The sequence below is a fragment of the Geotrypetes seraphini genome, chromosome 14 (assembly GCF_902459505.1).
Source record: "Geotrypetes seraphini chromosome 14, aGeoSer1.1, whole genome shotgun sequence".
NCBI classification, from domain to species: Eukaryota; Metazoa; Chordata; class Amphibia; order Gymnophiona; family Dermophiidae; genus Geotrypetes; species Geotrypetes seraphini.
Window position 1 is genome coordinate 279,428 of NC_047097.1, and position 21,097 is coordinate 300,524.

General features: G+C 41.6%; 1 protein-coding gene across 1 annotated transcript in view; it reads right to left on the reverse strand.

The window, feature by feature from the left end:
* FAM216B (family with sequence similarity 216 member B) overlaps positions 1-8,455 on the reverse strand; it is a 35,697-nt gene extending 27,242 nt beyond the window's left edge. Inside the window, exons 1-2 of the mRNA XM_033919522.1 lie at positions 8,404-8,455; positions 2,045-2,146 (exon numbers count right to left, since the gene is read on the reverse strand). Coding sequence (XP_033775413.1) covers positions 2,045-2,093 — 49 coding nt within the window. The 5' untranslated portion in view covers positions 2,094-2,146; positions 8,404-8,455. The remainder of the gene's footprint in view (positions 1-2,044; positions 2,147-8,403) is intronic.
* Between the last annotated feature and the right edge of the window lie 12,642 nt (positions 8,456-21,097).

The following is a 21,097-nucleotide window of genomic DNA, read 5'->3' on the forward strand; positions in this document are numbered from 1 at the left end:
TTCAAAGACGTGGGCTTTGAGTCTGGATTTGAAGACTGCCAGGGACAGAGATTGACTTGAATTTCTGGGACACCACATAAATTGATTTTATTTATTTATTTTTAAAACTTACCCTGCTTGCAAGGTCAGAAACATACATAAGAAATGACGCTACTGGGTCAGACCAGTAGTCCATCATGCCCAGCAGTCCGCTCACGTGGCGGCCCTTTGGTCAAAGACCAGCGCCCTACATCCTTGTTCAGCAGGAACTTGTCAAACCAGGCATTCATCTAATTTTTGATTTCTTGGTATTCCAGAAAAGTTTGAAAGCTTATTTTTTCCGATTGGCCTTTTCAAGACTGGGTAATGAGTAATTTGGCAGTCATTTGGCCTTATTTTTAAGGCACAGGTTTCAGGTTGTAAGTTGTATGCTACATTTTAGCGTGTTTTGTTGAGTAATTTCTATTACTTGAAAAGGAAAAAACCCCATCCATTACAGAATTAGAAATAAATGCCACCAATTACCCTATACAGTCAGCTCTTAAACTCCTAGGAGTGATGATAGATAGATGCTGCACAATGCAAATCCAAATCAACAAGACTACCCAGAAAGCATTTTTAATCATGCGCAACTTACGAAAAATAAGAAAATTCTTCGACAAAGAGCAATATAGGCTCATAGTCCAATCTCTTGTCTTGGGTCTAGTGGACTATTGCGACATCCTCTACCTACCATGCCCTGCAAACATGATAAAACAATTACAGACTGTACAAAACACAGCTCTCAGATTGATCTACTCGCTGGGTAAATTTGACCACATCACCACTGCCTACCTAGACTCACACTGGTTACCTATACAAGCATGAATTCAATTCAAATTATACTGTCTTTTATTCAAAGCAATAAATGGCTCTGCCCCCACTTACCTAAACAACCGCCTAAATCGGAACCATATAACTAGACAAAGGAGAACTCAGACCCCATTTACCTACCCCCCATTCAAAGGCACTCAGCACAAGAAGATGTTTGACCACTTACTAGCGACGCAAGCAGCGAAACTAGACCACTCCATCTCCAACTTGCTGACATCAACGAGCGACTTCAAATCTTTTCGAAAAGAAATCAAAACCCTGCTATTCAAAAAATTTATCCAGATATCTTTACGCTTCCCCTTGTCCTTCCCCCCCTTGTAAATTCCCCCTCAAAGTCTCTTCTACTCTTGCAATTTTTCTCTTCAAATTCTCAACCATGTAAACAGCTCCCTAAATTGTAATTCTCCTGGAAATGTCCATTTATCTTTTTGTAATCCTAAATCCATAATTGTAACTTTCCTGGATATGTTCCAGTTAGCTTCTTTTGTAATCCGCCTAGAACTGCAAGGTACGGGCAGAATAGAAGTCACTAATGTAATGTAGTTTGGTTTTAATTATGCATGTATTGTTGTTACCCACATAGATGCTGGATATGCAGGTTATAAATGTTTTAAACATAATAAATACCTTAAAGTTTGATGCTAATGCTGTCCGCTTTTCCCAATCTCAACAAATTACAGATGTCACCTGTCTTTTTCAAAAAATCATTTACATAGAAGGGATAGCTTGCAGAAGCAAATAAGTTTTAAAAAACTTCTTGAACTGTTGCAATGTTGAACAAGATCTGAAGTACCCAGGAAGCTTATTCCATAGCAATGGCCCTGCTACAGAAAAAGCACAAGCTGATGTATCGGCATAATGGAAGATTAGGTTTCTACCTACGATAATCTTCTTTCTCTTAGCCCCTGGAGGATTCCATACGCTAGGTGTTCAATCCCAACCTGCAGTCTGGGTATTGCAGGAATTCACATCTTTTCAGAACACATGGTGCACTCCCCCTAGTGGTAAAATCAGTTCAGCCCCAAAGCCAAGCACATACCTATAAATCCAGGACAAAGTGGGTACAAGGGAGAATCCACATCAACACAAGTAAGTCATCAACTGGTATGCTCTGCAAAATATCAACAAGTAATAAACAGGCACAAAGGCAACTCAGAAAAAAAAAACCATTGACGAACAATGCAGAACTAACCTGCTGTGTGCAACGAGCACCCCATGAAATAGCCTTCAGCACTGTGCATACTCACAGAAAACTCCCCACAGGATCCGACAACTGGATGGAAAATCTTCAAGCCTGCAACGAGAATAACCGAGGCAGAAAGAAGCAGGCTATTCAAAACTACTGAGTGTATACAGAGAGGGCGAGTCATATGGAATCCTCCAGGAACAGAAAGAAGATTATCGTAGGTAGAAACCTAATCTTTCATTCTGTTACGTCCCTTCTGGATTCTATACGCTAAGTGACATACCAAAGCCATGGAAGCTAGGGAGGGACAAAAGAGCCTGCCCACAAACCTGAGGTCCCGAAAAACAGCAGAAGAACACGCTGCCACATCTATTCAGTAAAACCATGTAAAAGTATGAAGAGAGGACCAAGAGCCACCCTGCAAATTTCATCAGGATGAATCATGCAAGATACTGCCTGCCATGCCGCCACCCTTCCCATCAAGTGTGCTGTAAGTGAAATCGGGAACTGCGTGCCACAGCGATCCATCAAGCAATTGAGCACTTGGATGCAGGTTTACCATGGGGAGGCGCAGCAGTGCGAACAAAAAAGTGATCAGACAGCCCAGAACTCAGCTATCCTTTCCAAATAAAGGAGCAAGATCCTCCGGACATTTAATTTACAGAAGATCCGATCTTTGCACTCCGAACCTGTCATATGAAACGCAGGCAATCTAACCTCCTGATGGACTCAGAAAGCTGAGACCACCGCCAACAAGAAGGAACGTACAGTACAGAGGAAAACACCCTTGTCTATCACATGGAAAAAAGGTTCTCTGCATGAAAGAGCAGAAACTCCAAAATACACCGTGCTAAGAAAAACCATCATGAACCATCATGACCAGAAAAACCATCACGAACGTCAGGTCCAGAAGAACTACATCCTAGAGTGGTTCAAAGGAAGCCTCATCAAGGCCTTGTAAAATGATATTAAGAGTCCACGAAGGGAAAAGATGATGTAAGGGAGGACGCGGATGAAGTGTCCCGCTCATACACCTGGTCAGATCTGAAAGAGTAGTATGCGAACTAGCTCCTCTGCACTCCCAAAATTATGCAAAGCCTGCAAACTGAACTGTCAGGGAGGCCACTGCCAGACTTCTGGCTAAATCCTCCTGAAGGAGAACCAGGACTACCTAGAATTTGGGCCCTCCTTTTTGAATTCCACCTAACTCCTAGCACCCTCCTGTGAGAAAAGCCTACCAGGCTTTGGCAGAAGAAGCCAAAGTAGAGGATACTTTGAGCGTACAAGAGTCGAGATAACTACCTCCATATAACCGCTCACCAAAGGCTGAGCGCTTAAGAGCTATGCCATAAGACAAAAACGCCATGGGTTTACAAGGACACCAGTCCCTGACTGAGAAGATATTAATAAAAAGGGAACTGGAGGCTCTCATCCCGCTAAAGACTTATGAGAACTGCATTCCAGGCTCCCAAAACCAGGAAATGTTGGCCAAGGAAGACTGCCAAAACAGTGACAACTCCGGTCCCATGGGCTGCCGAGAAAGGCTGAAGAAGCACTTCCGACTAGTGGAATGCTGCCGCTCTATCTTCTCCTAGAGATAAAAAGAGAGAGAGAGAAAGGGCACTAGATCCAGTCTTTCTGAAGGTACTGGAGAACAAGTGGTGCCAGATGAATTTCCGAAGCTCCAGACAAAAGGTCCACCAATGTTGCGGCCACTGAAGGAGAACCTCGAAGCTGCGTCTGCATTCAAAGACAGGGCCTAAGAGACTGGTGCTCAGACTCTGCACCAGCAGAACGTGTACTAAGACTTGAAAGAGATATAAAGAACGCCCGGAACTAAAGCTACACCAACCTGCACCAGCGGAGAACATGCATGCACTATCACAGATGACGCATTGCACAGGCCAGAATGACAGGCACGTGGCAAAAATGAAGTGGCAACACCACTCGGCTACCTGAGGATGCTAGAAAATAATATTTTGTATCAGAACAGGCCTCCTGCATCCTGAGAGACCTAAATATTTACTCCCCAGCCCTAGAGAGGGCTGTGTGCTAGAAACCTGTCCCACGGAAGAATCTACTTCAGGGTGTTCAGACCTGCCAAAGAGCAGGATTCAGGCGATAAAGTGGAGACATAGCTGTAGCAGATCAGCAAACACTGTCCGGGATCACATTGTTCTGAAACCTATCCCAGGATCCGTGGACAGAATGGAAAAGGCACAGGAGAATGGACCAGAACTGAAGCCTGGAAAGTGAAAACCCCAAATGAAGCTCTTACAGAAAACTAGCTGTAAAATGGCAGACAGAAGCCCGCTGAAAATGCAAAGAAGGATCAGAACCTCCAAATCCAAATTCACTGATTTGGCACCCATCCCACGCAATCAATAGATTAGGGGCTGGGGAGTTCATCCCAATTGATTTTGAGTCAAACCGAGGGGCTTTTGAGGCAGAATTTAAAGTTAGAAAAAAAAGATTGATTTTATAATCCAAGATGGCCTCCGTCACAAATTTGTGCCAAAAGCAGCAAAAATAACAAACATCTGAAAATAAAAAATAGTGATTTGGGGTCTGGGATAGTGGGAGACATGAACCCTACCCACAGAAACTGAAAACAGCACTCCTGAAGGTCTTATAGGAAACAATGGAGTTACTCACAGACTCTGTGGTGCCTTCTGCCTGTCAGCATTTTTCAGCAGCTGAAAGGAGAAACAAGGACTTTTCTGTCCCAGAACAGCTCCAAATGCCCAGGAATGGAGATCTTCAGACTGCCAGCCGGCCAGAGACAGACCCCAACCTCCGCCCCCACGGATCCTCTTTCAAGCAGTTGGGAGCGGGAAAGGCAGCCTGCGCTAGAAACCTGTGACTGTGGGGTCACCAGCCAGCAACCTCCACGGGAGGGACCCTAGCGTATGGAATCCAGAAGGGTATTAAGGCCTGATATCACAAGATGTCTCTCATTCAACTACTACTAGCTCACAACGCCACTGCATGTGTGGTGGCACATGTTTCTCGGTTTGAGCACATTACGCCAGTTTTGAAAGATTTGCATTGGTTATTAGTTTCAAGTTTCAAGTTTATTAAAATTTGACATAAACGCAATATCAAATATTTTCATTGCGTATAACAATTTAAAAAAATGGGGGGGAAGGACAACGTAAAACAATTTAAACAGGCAAACATACCATCAATGTACACAATTAATAAGTGATACATAAGGAAAAAGGATTGAACTACAATTATTAATGAAAGTAATAGAACATTTAAGGAAAAACAACATCAGGAGGGTAATTAAAAATGTTTTACAAATAAAACAAGGTCTAAAAATGAAAGGGAGAAGTTGTGAACTATGTATAGATCTGGTTAGATATAAATATTTGAACCTGAAATTGTTGATCAAAGAGTTATCCTGTTTATGACTCAAATGCATCTTTGTATAGGTGGCTTTTTAATGTGCTTTTAAATTTTTCTAAAGAAGTTTCACCATGCAAATAAATTGGTAACTTGTTCCATAGCTGGGGAGCTATGATGGAAAAAGTTGTTGCTCTTCTGGTGCCTATTATTTTCAGAGACGGGATGGTCTGCAAATGCTGATCTGGCTGGGGAATATGGTATCAAATAACGATGTCAAAATATTGCTGTGTTGGTTTGTTGAATTTTGAAGGTTAGTCGTGCAATTTTATAGATAATTCTATGTGAAATTGGTAGCCAGATATACCGCTGAATGGCCACAGTGGCATCACAACAGTTTACATCAGGGCTGCCCAAGTCCAGTCCTCGAGATCTACTGGCAGGCCAGGTTTTCAGGATATCCACAATGAATATGTATGAGAGAGATTGGCCTCCACTGCCTTCTTAGTATGCAAATCTCTCTCTCATGCATATTCATTGTGGATATCCTGAAAACCTAGCCTGCCAGTAGATCTCGAGGACTGGACTTGGGCAGCCCTGGTTTACATAATCAACTATTAAAAAGGAGAACAGTGTACAGAACAATTAGCAAAACCATCAATCAAAACAGAAGTCCATAAGATTATGTTTTTCTATCATATCTAACAAAGTAATGTCTGTTTTGTGTTAAATTTGAACAAGTTATAGGGTGAATTTTATGTTTTGAGTCTACAAGATCTTTTAAATAGAGGTTGGGGATGGTATGGGGTTGAAAAAGAATTGACTGGCATTGGGGACCAGATTATTGCCTGGTGCACACCGCTAATTCTTTATCCTACATCCTGCAATTTTCACTTTCTATCTTGCACTAATACGGCACCTAGAAGTACTAAGACCTAGTTAGCCCTCCTGCTGGCCCAGGGTTCACAAAGAGTTCATATTCCCATTCCAAATACCCATATTTATTTGTAATATAGGCTGCCTCGCCTAAGCCCCCTGTCCCAGGGCCATAGTGAGTTATGTGTGGGCAGTGTGGGCTCCAAAATAGTGTCCTGTCTATTGCCTTTCCTGTTGGGCTGTGTTGCATGAGATGTGTTTCTGGCTCAGAACAGTCCTGCCCTGTACCCTCCCTCTTGTCCTAGCTGATGCCCTCTATGGGTAGAAATATCCCCTATCATTCATGCCATGCTGTGGTGTCAGGCTGGCAGCAGATGACCCAAGGGCCAGTGCAAATATGCTGAAACCAATGCAATGACCTTTTCATGTGCAGGAGTAAAATTGTTGGTCAAATTTGGGAATGCAGTGATAAGTTCATTCAGAAAACTGTTAAAAACACAACTACCGGTACTTGTTGATGCGTTTCTTTGAATATTGATTTTTATTGCTGTAAGAATTAATTCTGTTTCTACTTGATTTGTTTTAACATTTTATGTATGTAACCATTTTGATATAAAATGGTATAGAAATTTTTTAAATAGATAATAAGAGAAATGGTAGTAACAGGTAGGCTGAGGGTAAGGATGGGGCCTGTTAAAATTACTTTACAGGAGCTTGGGGGGGGGGAAAAGTGGTCAGCCATTTTTTCTTTTGTTTTTTAAAGAAATGAAACAGATGGAACAAAAAGTGTAAGAAGATGAAATATGGGTGCACAGGCCTAGCGCTTGTGTCACGAGCAGGGAAAGGGGACCTGGCAAGATAGCAAGACCTTTCCAATATCATCCCCAGGATGGGCAGGAGTTGCAGAAACTGGCACAGGACACACCTGTACCTCTTTTCAAGCAAAATGTCGTTCCTGTTTCCTGTATATGCTGAGAGTGTGTGAGGGACAAGACACTCCCGCTGGGTGGGTTATTCCATTTCCAAAACTGTTTCTTCACATGTGTGTGATATCATTGTAACTCTCTGGACTTAGTGAATGGCACTATGAACAACTATTTCTGATGGCACAGAGGTAATTAAACAGAACCTTCCATGTCTGCAAATCTTACTGTACTTTAACGACGTCCCAGAGGAGTTAATTTGCAAGTGCTCTGAACTCGTTAGCAAGTTACCTAATTGCTGCTGCCAGGAACTTTTTAACTAAGTCCCAAGATGCTGGTAATAAAGCTAACTGAAAGCCCTTCCCTGGCGCATTGCTCGTTTTAGCCATGTAATATTCACATCATACATTAAACACTGCTCAGAAAAGCGCTAATAACTTTTCAGTAATGGGAGTCGGGTGACAGGCACAGTGATGAATGTGTCCCCTGTAGGTTACTAGTTGTAAGCTGGCCTAGTTTGGATCTAGCCGTCATTAGAGATGCCCGAGTGGCTTTCGTGAAATGAGCTGATGCCCTCGATCCATATTTTCCTGATAGGATAATTATGGTGTTGGAGTTTTAATTTTCTCTAAGCCTACCCTGAAAGCCTAAAGGCAGCTCATCATTGTACTAAACCCAAACGGAAATATGACTGACACTGAATGTGTGAAAAGAGGGGATTGGGTGTGGCATGAGCTGCTTCATGTATGTTCACTAATGCATTACATACGTGTATTAGAGCACATTGGAAAATGCTGTCAATGATTGTTCTCATTGATGGGGGCGGGGAAGAACAGGAAGCTTAAAAATGGTATCTTATGCCTGAGGCTTGCCTGTGGTTAATATTGCCTTTCCTGGCTGATTACCAATGTAGCTTGGGATGGAGGAGCGGTGAGCGTAGCAAATCTTTTGATTACTAGATTGAAACCTTTACCCATAGCACAAAGTAGTTGGCAGAGCCATTGTTTTGCATTAGTAAACCCTCAACTTCTACAAGTGCATTTGGTAGCTGCCTTGTCATTGCTGCTTTCTGAGCTCATTCCCACAACCTTAAGAGGCATGATATGTTATTAAAAAAAAAAAGAAAATAAATTAAACTAATTAAGCTCCTCTGGCCCAATTGAGGAATGCCTCTGGGTACTGCAGTTAAGGGGGTTAATTTGAAAGTGTTTTTGTTACCTGTGATGCGTTCCTGGTGCTGCCTACCTCTCCTCTGACCCTCAGAGCTGAGTTTCTTCCTCCAGGGCTCCACTCGGCTCTGTGTTGACACATAAGGTTGCTCAGTGACGAGAGAGAGAGAGGCAAGGAGGAGGCTCTGGGGACACAGTGTATAGAGCTTCTCAATAAAGTAGACGGTGGCAGATCACAAACAAGATGGCTCATCCAGTCTGACCAGTAAGGTAATTAGCAATTGTGTAACTCCTGCTACAGAAGTCAGCTCTGTGGGTGTTTGAGCACTCCCAATAATTTTGACATGCCAGCTCCCATACCCTCCCATGATAGGTGCCATCGACATGTTCAAGTCCTAGCGACTTGATGACCATCAACAAGTATTTGTGGCAGATACAGAAGTAGATTGCCGGGCCATATAAACCACTCCACCTCCATCTGCTGCTGCCTAGATGGGTGGTACATTGTTAGTCTGGCATCTCCGCTGAAACCTGTCTGCCTTGGGAGGCCTTGCTAGTAGTGAAATGACCAATGTGTCAAACCCCAGTTGCACAACAAGCCCATACATTCTTAAAAAGTATGAGTCAACTCATGATTGCTTTGAGATCTTACTTTTTAGGCAGCTTGGACCTAAAAAAATTGGCGCTGACTAGAGCAATGCTAAGCGTGATTCTATTAAAGTTATGTGCAACTTATAGAATCATGTTTAGTGCCACTATGTATCATAACTTTTATGCCCACCCATTTATGCCAAGATTTTCCTGTGCTTCAGTTGTGTGCACATTACCGCTTAAGTCAAAAACTTCCGCATAACACAAAACACCCCTCTAACCACATCCACTTTGGACCTACCAAGTTTTGCCCGTAACTTTCAATTAACTACAATTGTCCCCCACTCTTTTCTCAGCCCTACAGCTACTATACTTTCTCCCTCTCATTCAGATATCCCCACGCTACCTGTATGCATGTTTTTCCACTGACAAGCAGGATTGGTTCCCCAGAGCTCAAAGTGTAAAGTTTTAAGGTCCACAGATCTCCTCAGTATCTCAGTTGGTTCCAAAACTTAAGTAAGAGACAAGTGCAAATAACAAAACTTTAAAACATCTGAAAAACCTAAACTTAGGACATGAAGACAACACATTCAAAAAAAGTACCTGAAATTAAAAATCAGGTCCCATGCAGTAACACAAAGTAGGAGGACATGTCAGACAACTGTGAGGATTTCCTATCAGAGAAATCAGTATTGATCACCTGTAACAGATGATCTCTGAGGACAACGAGGATATCAAATTTTTTACCCTTCCTTATCCTTCTTTTTCTGTGGCACTTGTATGGCTATGGCCTTTGCGCATGGACTCTCCCTGGTGAGTTTACTTTAAAAATTGACTCTCCTTTCATCTTATGAGACTTACCACCACTATTCACATACCCAACTCATCTGTCTTGCTCCATCATATCCAGGACAATTCTCACTGTCCAATTAGGAGGCAGATACTTCTCACCCCCTCTCTTCCCCAATGACCCCTATTTACCAATTCCTCTCCCCGTCTCAAGCCACTTAACCAACCCACCACCACACCACTCACTTTTCAACTTCACCACCTCACCCTCCCTCTTGTCCCCCACTTTTTTCTCAGCCCTACAGCTACCACACTTTCTCCCTCTCATTCCAAGTTTTATTAAAATTGGTTGAAATGCCTATCATGAATTCTAAGAGTTTTATAATATTAAAAACAAAGGGGAGACTTACAAGGACATATGGACAGGACAAATTAGGGACTTAAAATAAAAACAACAGGTAAGTTTTAGTGAAATACAATATTTACAGGAAAAGCAAACATATAGAGGGATGAAACATGAGGAGGGGGGAGGGAGAAGGTAGCCCCCAAGCCTCTCCAACACTTTGACTCCTTCTCTTACTCTCTGCTGGGGACATCAATCCTAATCCCAGTCCTTCCAAACATCCCTCAGCCTACTCATGGGGATCACACTGCAATGTAACCAAAGTTATTTCTTTTCCTCTCCTCCCCCATTCCTGCCTGCCCTTCTCATGCGCCGTGTGGAATGCCTGCTCCGTCTTCAACAAACTTACCTTCATCCATGACCTCATTATCTCTAGAAAGCTCCACCTGCTAGCACTAACTGAAACTTGGATCTGCCCTGAAAACTCTGCTTCAGCTGCCGCTCTGTCATGAAGGGTACCTTTTCTCATACATGCCTCACTTAGATGGTCATAGAGGTGGAGTTGGATTCTTACTCTCACCATCTTGTAAATATTAACCCTTTCTTTTGCATCAATCTCACTGTTCTCCTTCCTTTGAAATTCACTCCATCCGTCTATTCGTTCCTCTATCTCTCAGAGTAGCAGTCATTTACTAACCCCCTGATAAGAACTTCTCCTCCTTCTTCATTGACTTTGACTCCTGACTCTCCTTCTTTCTTGAACCCTCATATCCTTCCCTTATCCTCAGTGTCTTCAACATCCATGCTGATGACCCCTCTGACTCCTATATGTCCAGGTTTCTTGCTTTGACATCCTCATACAATCTCCAGCAGTGCTCCTCCACCCCTATGCATCAGAAAGGTCACTACCTCAACCTCATTCTCTCCTCCAACTGCTCTATCACTGAATTCTGCACCTTGAATCTTACCATCTCTGACCATAAAAATAGCCTTACTGGGTCAGACAAATGATCCCTGAAGTCCAGTAGCCCGTTCTCACAGTGGCCAATCCAGATCCCTAGTACCTGGCCAAAACCCAAGGAGTAGCAACATTCCATGCTACCGATCCAGGGCAAGCAGTGGCTTACCCCATGTCTTTCTCAATAACAGACTACGATGACACCCAGATCCTTTTCTTGGGCGCTAACCCCCAAGGTGGACCCTAGCATCCGGTACTATGATTCAGGTTATTCTTTCCAATGTGTATCACTTTGCATTTGTCCACATTAAATTTCATCTGCCACTTGGACGCCCAGTCTTCCAATTTCCTAAGGTTTGCCTGCAATTTTTCACAATCCGCATGCGTTTAACAACTTTGAACAGTTTAGTGTCATCTGCAAATTTAATCACCTCCAATTTCCAGATCATTTATAAATAAGTTAAACAGCACCGGTCCCAATACAGACCCCTGCAGCACTCCACTGTTTACTAGTTTCAGTTTAATAAAGATTTGATTAATCGCTTAATCAGAATTCTAAGCCATGTACATATCACTAAAATTACAAAATTTACGGAACAATACAGCAAATGACAAAAACTAAGTCTTGCAAGACTAAGGACTAACATGACAGACCCATTCAACACAAGGAAAAGTAGGGAAAGGAAATACAAATTATTTGATAGTAGTTAAGACATTCAAGGGAAAAACAAGAGGAAAGGAAAAAAATCAACGAAAAATCAGTACACTCCGTTGAGAAAAATGACCATTTCACCCTACCCTCTGTTTTCTATTCGATAACCAATTCCTAATCCACAACTGAACTTTGCCACCTATGCAAGTTTCAAGTTTTATTATTTTTAATATCGACAAGTATCTAGCCGGTTTACAGTGCTAAGATAAAATGAAGAATTAAAGTAATACTTATAGAAGGGGGAAGAGTGAACATTAAAGACGTTTTACAAAAACAAACATGAAAGTGGGGGTAGAAGGAGAAAGGGGGGTAAATAATTACATTGTTAAAAATAATAAAGAGAAAAAAAATAAATAAATATATATATATATATATATATAAATAAGTTAAAAAGAAGAGGAAGGGAGAAGGGATGTAACATTAGGAATTGGGTCGCTTCTTAAAAGCAGTTGGCAGACTTTTGGGAATGAGAAATTTAGAAGCTGTGGAATGCATCTTGAAATAAGAACGTTTTTAGTTTAGTCTTGAATTTATCAAGAAGATTTTCATGGCGAAGTTGGGATGGCAAGGCATTCCATAAAGTTGGGGCGACTACGGAGAAGTTGGTTTTCCTGGTGTAATAGAATTCTTTGATGGAGGGGACAGATAGTAGGTTCTGATCTGCTGATCTGAGAGTCCGAGAGGGACAGAGAGGGATGATGAGTTTTTCCAGAAAGGGTGGAAGACACGAGAGTTTGATTTTGAAGACTAACATAAGTGTTTTATAGGTAATGCGGTGTGTGATAGGTAGCCAGTGGGCTTCTTTCAGAAGGGGAGTAACATGATCACATTTCCCTATCTTATGTATAAGTTTTATTGCCATATTTTGGATGAGCTGTAGACGTCGTAATTCTTTTTGGGGAATTCTGTTATAAAGAGAATTGCAGTAATCAAGATGAGAGATAACTAATGAATGAACAAGCTTTGGTTTCGAGGATAGAAGTTAGAGAGCGAATAAGCCGGAGTTTATAGAAGCAAATTTTTACCACAGAACTAATCTGATCATGAAAAGTTAAATCTTTGTCTATGATTCCATGACTCTTTAATTTTCTCAGGAGCCTTTCATGAGGAACTTTATCAAAAGCTTTCTGAAAATCCAGATATACTACATCAACTGGCTCACCTTTATCTACATGTTTATCTCCCTCACCGACCTGGGATTTCATCAAGCTATAACCACCCCTACACACTCAGCAGGCAACATCTTAGACTTAATCTTCACCCTCAGAGGCCCAACTGCAGAGCACCAACAAACAATCTACACCACCACACCTGTCACATGGTCAGACCACCACCTCATTGAATTCCCACTCCTAAATAAGTCCTATAAAACTTCAGTCACATAAACAGATTCAGCCAAAAGGTGAGAAGAATCAATAGCTTTACTTTTCAGGTTTCACAGGCGAGACAGACAGGCACATGTGACAAAAGACACCGACAAAGCAGCCTTAAAGCCCATAAGAGCAAAGTGCGGATTGGCACACCCAACTGATCTAGGCACCTTAGTTTTGATTAACTGGCTTAATCGGTGCTGATAATTGAAAAGGCCATTAAAAAATGTGTTTGCTGGTAGGTGCCTACCACTTCGAAGCAGGCATCTACACTGCCTACAGGGTATGGATTGAGTTAGGCACACTCATTTAGCCCCCCCAAAAAACATGGCCCAAATGAAGTGCACTTAAAGATTTTAATGCCTACTGACACTTAGGCACCGATAAAAAGCACCTAGAAGTTGATTGAAAACTGTGCCAAATGGCCGTTTATGGATTCAGAGTCCAAAAAACAGTGCTGTGTCCACAACTAGGGCTGTTATCAATCTGAACAGTGAGCTCTGTTTACAATTAGACTGTCACTGACCTGTTTTTTGTCTCAGCCCCTGACGCAGCCATGTCGGGCAATTGAGAATTGTCAGTGTATTTATATATTTTTTTGCTGGTCTGCTTACCTTGAAAACCAGACAGGCTTGTGTGTCCCAAGCACTGAGTAGAGAATCCCTGGCCTAGAGGTGAAAATCCTTATAACTCTCTCTTCTAGTCTGCCAAGTATTTTTGATTCTGTTCTGTAACTTTAAACATCCTTGCTCTAAAGCAACCTAAACTGAATCATTAATCTGTTAAACATTAACAATCTTGGTCATTCATGTCTCCCAACATGACCCTAGTAAAACAGTCTTTTAGGTTTTTAACCTCTCTCTTTTCTCGGAGTGTATTTTTCCCCTGGTAGTCTCTTTCTGAGAACCTGACGACAGCCACAGTGGAGGAGCTTAATGCGGGTGAAAGAGCCAAGGAAAAAGTCTACTAGTGCCGATTGCGGGAGCGGCTAAATGCTGCTTCCTGGAGCTCCTGTAAAGCCTGACTAGCTGGTTGTGGGAAGACTGTATCTAGGATGGAAGTGGACTGGACTGATTCATACTTATCAGGCTTGAAGATGCCTCTGATGGTCTTTGCTCTCCTGCTCTGCAACAAACCCTCATGAATATGCATGATTTTGTTTCCCTCCCTACCCAGAGAAGTAAGGCTCCTTCCCAGTTTAGCTGTAATAAAAAGGCTGGAGAGAAAGAGCGAGACCAGTGTGTACCCCACACAAACTTTAGAACAGTGGTCTCAAACTCGCGGCCCTCCAGGTACTATTTTGTGGCCCGCAGCCTGTACTAGTACTGTTTGTACTAGTGCTGCCCACTCTTTGCAACATCCTCCGGCTTCCCCCCTGGCCTCCCATTCTTACCTTCAAATAATTACCGCAGCCTGCAGAGGATTGCCAGTGCTGTAGCGATCCTTGTAGGCTGCATTCATCCTCAGCAGCATGTTCCCTCTGCCGTGATCCTGCCCCTGATGTCAGAGGAGGGGCAGGACCGTGGCAGAGGGAATGTGCTGCGGAGGCCAATGGCAGCCTGCAAGGAACACTACAGCACCAGCGATCCTCTCTGCAAGCTGCGGTAATTAGCTGAAACTAAGACCGGGAGGCCAGGGGGGAAGCTGGAGGATGCTGCAAAGAAGGGGGGAACATTCAGGCTTTCGGGGGGGGGGGGAAGATTTATAAACTATAAAGAGTTTTACCTCATGCAAAAGTATTTCTTTAATACGACATGAACTATTTTTTCTGCGGCCCTCCAAGTACCTTCAAATCCAAAATATGGCCCTGCAAAGGCTTTGAGTTTGAGACCACTGCTTTAGAAGGAGGACACAGAGAATGAGAGACCCCCCTGATCCAGGTACATAGACAGAATGACAAGAGAAAAAAGACTGGACTGTTAATTGCAAGAGAACTAGAAGAAGGTCGGATCTCTAGCAATGCTTAAAAGGCTGTCAAGAGAGCAATGACTGAAATTATTGAAGCTCATTTCTAAAGTATTACGTTTTTAACAAAATAATTTAACATTTTAAAACTATTTTCCTCATGGTAGTCTAATGGTATTTTTTTTTAATCTCATTCTGTCCCTATGGTTTGATTCTATTGTGATATCTATCTTCTCTTGATTATTATTTCTTATTTTTTATCACATTCTCTCCATACCTCCTTTACCCCATGTCAAAATTTTCTCATTCATATCAGTTCTTTTCATTTTCCCCTCTCGTTCTAGGTTGCCACAATCTCTTTTTTTCTTTTTTTACTTCACACCTTTTTGGCATCATACATCTTACTTCACCCATCAAAAATGAAAAAATTCTGACTATAAGAGCTACTTTTGGAAATGTACAACACAATGATCTCTATTTTGACTTGGATAATTAAAAATTTAATGATATCCCAGTTGATAAGACCTGGTGCAATTTTGAAACCATAAATGATGATCAGGTTAAGAAGCTACTGTATGTGATAAGCTTGGACAAAAAAAAAAAGAGGTATGCTAGATCCATTTCCATCTTATATTTTTTTGTAATATTCCCACTCAAGCAATAGTTTGGTTAACATCTTTGATAAATTACTTCTTGGAAAATGGTTATTTTTCAGGTACTATGGGACATATTGTTCTAATGTTTTAATGTTGGATCTTAGAGAGGTAGCCCACTGCTGGTGAGTGACATTTTTTGAATTTTTTGGTTGGACATATTGCTCTAACGCCATTGTTGAAAAGTACAGACTCGGATCCAGCTACTCCATCTCATTAAAGGCCTATTGCTAACATCCCTCCGTTAACAAAGATGATAGAGACCATTATTTCTAGACAACTTTCTAGTTATCTAGATAAATTCTCAATACTTATGCCATTTCAACATGGCTTCAGATTTTAGTACAGAAACTTTGTTACTATCTCTAATTTCCAAGATTCAAAGCTTACGGAGGAGAGTGTGGTGCAGTGGTTAGAACTACAAGCCTCAGCACCCTGAGATTGTGGGTTGAAAACCCTGCACGGCTCCCTGTGACTGCCCCAGGTACATTAGATAGATTGTGAGCCCACCGGGACAGATAGGGAAAATGCTTGAAGAACCTGTAAAATATATGTAAACCACTGAGAACTCTGTAAGATTCAGCAGCATATCAAATTTGAATAAAACATACTATCTTATAACCGATTTGCTATTCTGTTACAATTTGATCTTTCTGCAGCTTTTGATGTTGATCATCATGAAACATTAATTCAGCTTCTTTCAGATATAGGTTTAGATCAAACAGTATTGAGCTGGTTTGTGGGATTTCTGACTTTGTGTTCATACTGAAGGTAAAACCTCAGCAAAATGGAAGCCTGTTTGTGGAGTTCCACAGGGCTCTCCATTGTCCCCTCTACTTTTCAACATCTATATGACCACCTTAAAGAAATATAAGTCAACTGCTTTTGAGACAATATTCACATATGTTGACGACATCTTTATCCTGTTAAAAGTAGACCCAATGCTGACTACATTTGAATCAAATATCAACTCTTGCATTTCTAAATTACAAGCTTTGGGCTACATTTGTTCAAATGAAGCTCAGTATGGCAAAAACAAAATTATTGTGGTTTGACCCAAAAACTGACCTTTTACCTTCTTTGATAACATTGAGCTCTGGAGATCTTTTGAAGATAGACTTTTCATCTAGGGTATTGGGTATCCTGTTGGATTCTTCCCTTTCCTTCCAAGGTCAGGTGAATCATTGTTCAAAAAAATGCTTCTTTAGTCTTCGAATGCTACGGAGACTTGATCAGTTATTTTCTAAGCCATTATTTTGGCTGAGTTAGATTATTGCAATTCTATTTACATTTGCTTGAGTAAAGGAATTATTATTCGGTTACAACTAATTCAGAATATGACAGCCAAATTGATTTTTGGAAAAATGAAATTTTATCATGTATTTCCACTATTGCAAAATCTTCACTGGCTCCCTATTTATCTCAGAATTTGATTTAAATATGCATGTATTATATTTAAAATTATCCATGGTTTAATTTTGCCCATAATCCCTTTAATATGGAATTATTTTCAGTCTGCTGTTTCAAGAAATTCTCAGAAATGCAAACTTTAATTTCCTTCAGTGAAAGAAAAGCAAGGTTGCGTACCTGTAACAGGTGTTCCCTGTAGACAGCAGGGTAATGCAGTTTCACTGGATGGTGAAGTCTCTGACTGAGCCAATCAGGTCGGACTCTCCCCTAGCTATAGTAAGCTTTTGAGCTTACTGAGCATGTGCAGGATTGCCCTACTCCATGAGCCCCCTCCCCTCCTCCTGTCAGTTTCGTTCCTAGCTATAAAAGAGGAGACGAGGGGATGGTGGGCGGGCATGTGTGACTGCATTCCCCTGCTGTCTACGGAGAGCACCTGTTACAGGTAAGCAATCTTGTTTTCTCCAGAGACAGGCAGGGGATATGCAGTCCCACTTGATGGTGAGTCCCAAGCTGAAGAACTCAATGGGAGTTGGAAAACAGTCTATAATGCTAATAGGTTACTTAAAACTAACTGAGCAAAGCAAACATCTTCAGCTAAACTTTGGTCTAAGCAGTAGTGTTTGGTAAAAGTATGTACAGACAACCAGGTAGCTGCTTTGCAAATGTCCTGGATTGGAATGGACCTCAAGTTTGCAATTGAGCTTGCTGCAGCTCATAGCCTATGGGCCCCAATTGAAGCAGGGGGCTGTAACTGAGCTCTTGTGTAGCAAAAATGTATGCAACGTAAAATCCAAGATGAAATGGCTCTTTTAGTTGCTGGTTGACCACAGGTAGGTGGATTGTAGGAAATGAATAATTGAGAAGATTTCCAAAGATGGGAAATTGCTTTGAGGTAAAACAGCAGTGCTCTTCTACAATCCAAGGAATGAAATCTTTCCTCTGCCTCAGAGTCATGTGGCGGTGGAAAAAAGGAAGTCAAAGTCATGGTTTGATTAAGATGGAAATCTGAAACCACATAGGCAAGAACTTAGGATGAGTCCGTAGCTGTACCTTGATTGGAAAAAATTATAAATAAGGATAATATGTGACCAAGCCTTGGAGCTCACTTACTCTTCTAACTGATATGAGCACTACAAGAAAAACAGTCTTCCAGGAAAGGAAAGTGAGAGAGGCAGAACCCAGTGGTTCAAAAGGCTCTTTCATCAATTGATCCAGTACTACAATGAGGTCCCAAGCTGGCGTAGGGGTTTTCAATGGAGGTCTAAGATTGTTGAGACCCCTCAGGAAACGTACCATAAGAGGATGCTGGGAGATTGGTTTATTGTTGACCGAGTGGTATGCTGAAATTGCAGAAATATGATATCTGACAGAGTTCGTCTTAAGCCCTGCGTCAGACAAATGCAGGAGATATGTGAAGATATGGTCCAGTGGGCAATGGAGGGGTTGCAAACCGTGAACCTGAGCCCATACTGAAAAACATTTCCATTTTGCTTGATAGGACTTCTGTGCAGCAGGACGCTTTGCTGCTAGGAGAACATTTTTGATAGATTGTGAGAGCGGAAGATCAGTTAGGAGTGAGCTCTCAATTTCCATGCCATGAGACTCAGACTGCGTAGATGGGGATGCAGTAACTGGCTGTTGTGTTGAGACAGAAGGGATGGATGGTCGCCCAAGGGAATTGGGGGCACATCTAGAAGATCCAGAAGTAATGGATTTGCCTGAGCCATCTGGGTGCAATGAGAATGAGATGTGCTTTCTCTATCAAAACTTTCTGAAGCACCCTGTTTTGTTTTGTTTCGTTATTTTAAATTCTTTATTCATTTTTAAACTTTCAAGTGTACAAAATTCATAATAAACACTATTAATTAGACCACTTGAACATCTTATCATTATATCCTATAAATATAAATGTAACCCTCCCCCCACCCTCCCTCAAAGCCCATTATTCATTATAAGATCATAAATCCTACACTTGAAACCCTCCCACCACCCAACATTAAGTGGTGTATAATTAATAGAAAAATGGTATTTAATCATGACAAAAAGATGTTAATGGCTCCCATATTTTAATAAAATTTTTATACTTTCCATTCTGTACTGCCAATGATCTTTCCATTCTATATAGGTGACACAACGAATTCCACCAGAAATTGAAACTAAGTCTACTGTGGTCTTTCCAGTTTTTAGTAATATGTTGGATGGCAACTCCTGTCATGATCAATAAAAGTTTATTGTTACACGATGATATCTGACTCTTTTTTCTCATGGACATTCCAAATATCACAGTATCATAAGATAGCACTACATGATTTTCCAAGATGAAAGATGGAGATGAAAGGGAATGGTGGAAATGCATAGCACAGAGTGTGTTTACATGTTATTGAAAAAGCATCCCTTGCTAAAGCTCGTGGAGCTGGACACAGAGAGCAGAAGAGGGTGCACTGTGCATTGATTGGGGAGATGAAGAGATGCACCTGAGGAGTCCCCCATTGTCACACCTGTGCCCCAAAAGAATGCACTGAGCAGTCAGGTAGTGACACGTTGCTTGATTCTGGTGTGGTCCCCCTGGAACTAGGGGAGCCTTTCAGGTTGGTTATTACCAGGCAACAGCCTAGCATTGCTCATTCAAAGGTCTTTTCAAGGATATCATTTAGTCAGAATGGCCTTAATGAAGAAATATAAACTTTATTTGGCCACTGGCCTCAAAATCATAGTCCATCACAGGTTTCAATGTGAGCATGAAAATATAACCAAAAGAAAAGGTTCCACAAAACAAACTTAACTCTGTTGCCAGCTCTGGACTTTAGCAAGAAGAATATACACAGTCCTCTTCACCAGAGTCTTACGGCTAGGCATACTTTATGCAGGAAAAAGAATACAATTATTTTGCTTAAATGCTTCATTATTTTACAACAGTTAGAATAAGCAGCTGCAGGATGGGAGACTATGGCAGTGATTAATAGGCCAGCCATGAAAAAGAGACAGAATCATTTATACTTCTGGGAAGCAGGCACACAGACAGCTTTATATCATTTAGAGAAAACATAGCAGTTTTACACTCAGAGATTCTCAATCTGTTTCTGAAAAGCAGGCAGGCTAAAATGCAATTAACAGGCTGCTATAGTAACAGCTGGTGTTCCCCACACCGAGTTCTGTTCACAGTGAATCAGGGAAACAAACAGGCTGAGTTTCATGCTCAGCGTTTGGCTTAATTTAGTCACTGTTTTGCACAGTGAAGGATAAAGCACAGAAGAAAAATGCAGAAAACTTTACAGTCCAAAATTACCCTCTCTGGTAGCCCACACAGTCTGCTCACCAGAGAGAAAACAGCCATGGAAAACATCCAATAGACTCACATTTGTTTCAAGCCACTTCCATTTGCTCTGGCCAAACTTCAGTTGCAGCACTCTCGTCTTCCACTATCAGAGCCTCTGAGGGAAAGAATTCTGAAGGTAGGCTTTTCTTCAGCCTCTTCCTCTCTCATTTCCCAATCAGTGCTGGGAAGCTGCACTGCCTAGTCTGGGGTAAGCTCAGTCCCGTTCTGAGCTTCCTGTCTCTCCTCCCGTCCTGTCCTCCTCTGCTCTCTGCAGAAAATAGGATAATGTTCATAGAAATGCTAAACCCAAAAGATGCGCCTTAACCAATGATCTCAATTTGACTTAAGACAGTCCTGAACAAATTCCACAGGCGAGGAACAGCCCTACCGGGTCAGACCAGTGGCCCATGTAGCCTAGTATTTTGTTTCCATAGTGGACAATCCAAATCACAAGTACCAAAGAGTAGCAATATTCCATACTAGCTGTCCAGAAGAAGCAGTGGTTTCCCCTATGTCTGTCTCAACAGCAGACTTTTCCTCCAGGAACTTGTCTAAACCTTTTTTTCAACCAGCTATTCTTATGCTTACTTTCTGGTCTACATCTCAGGGTAGATGCCTACCTTGAAGTGATAGGTACCTACCAGCTAATTAATTGTTTTTCAATGAATTTTTAGTGGTGCTTTTCAATTATCAGCA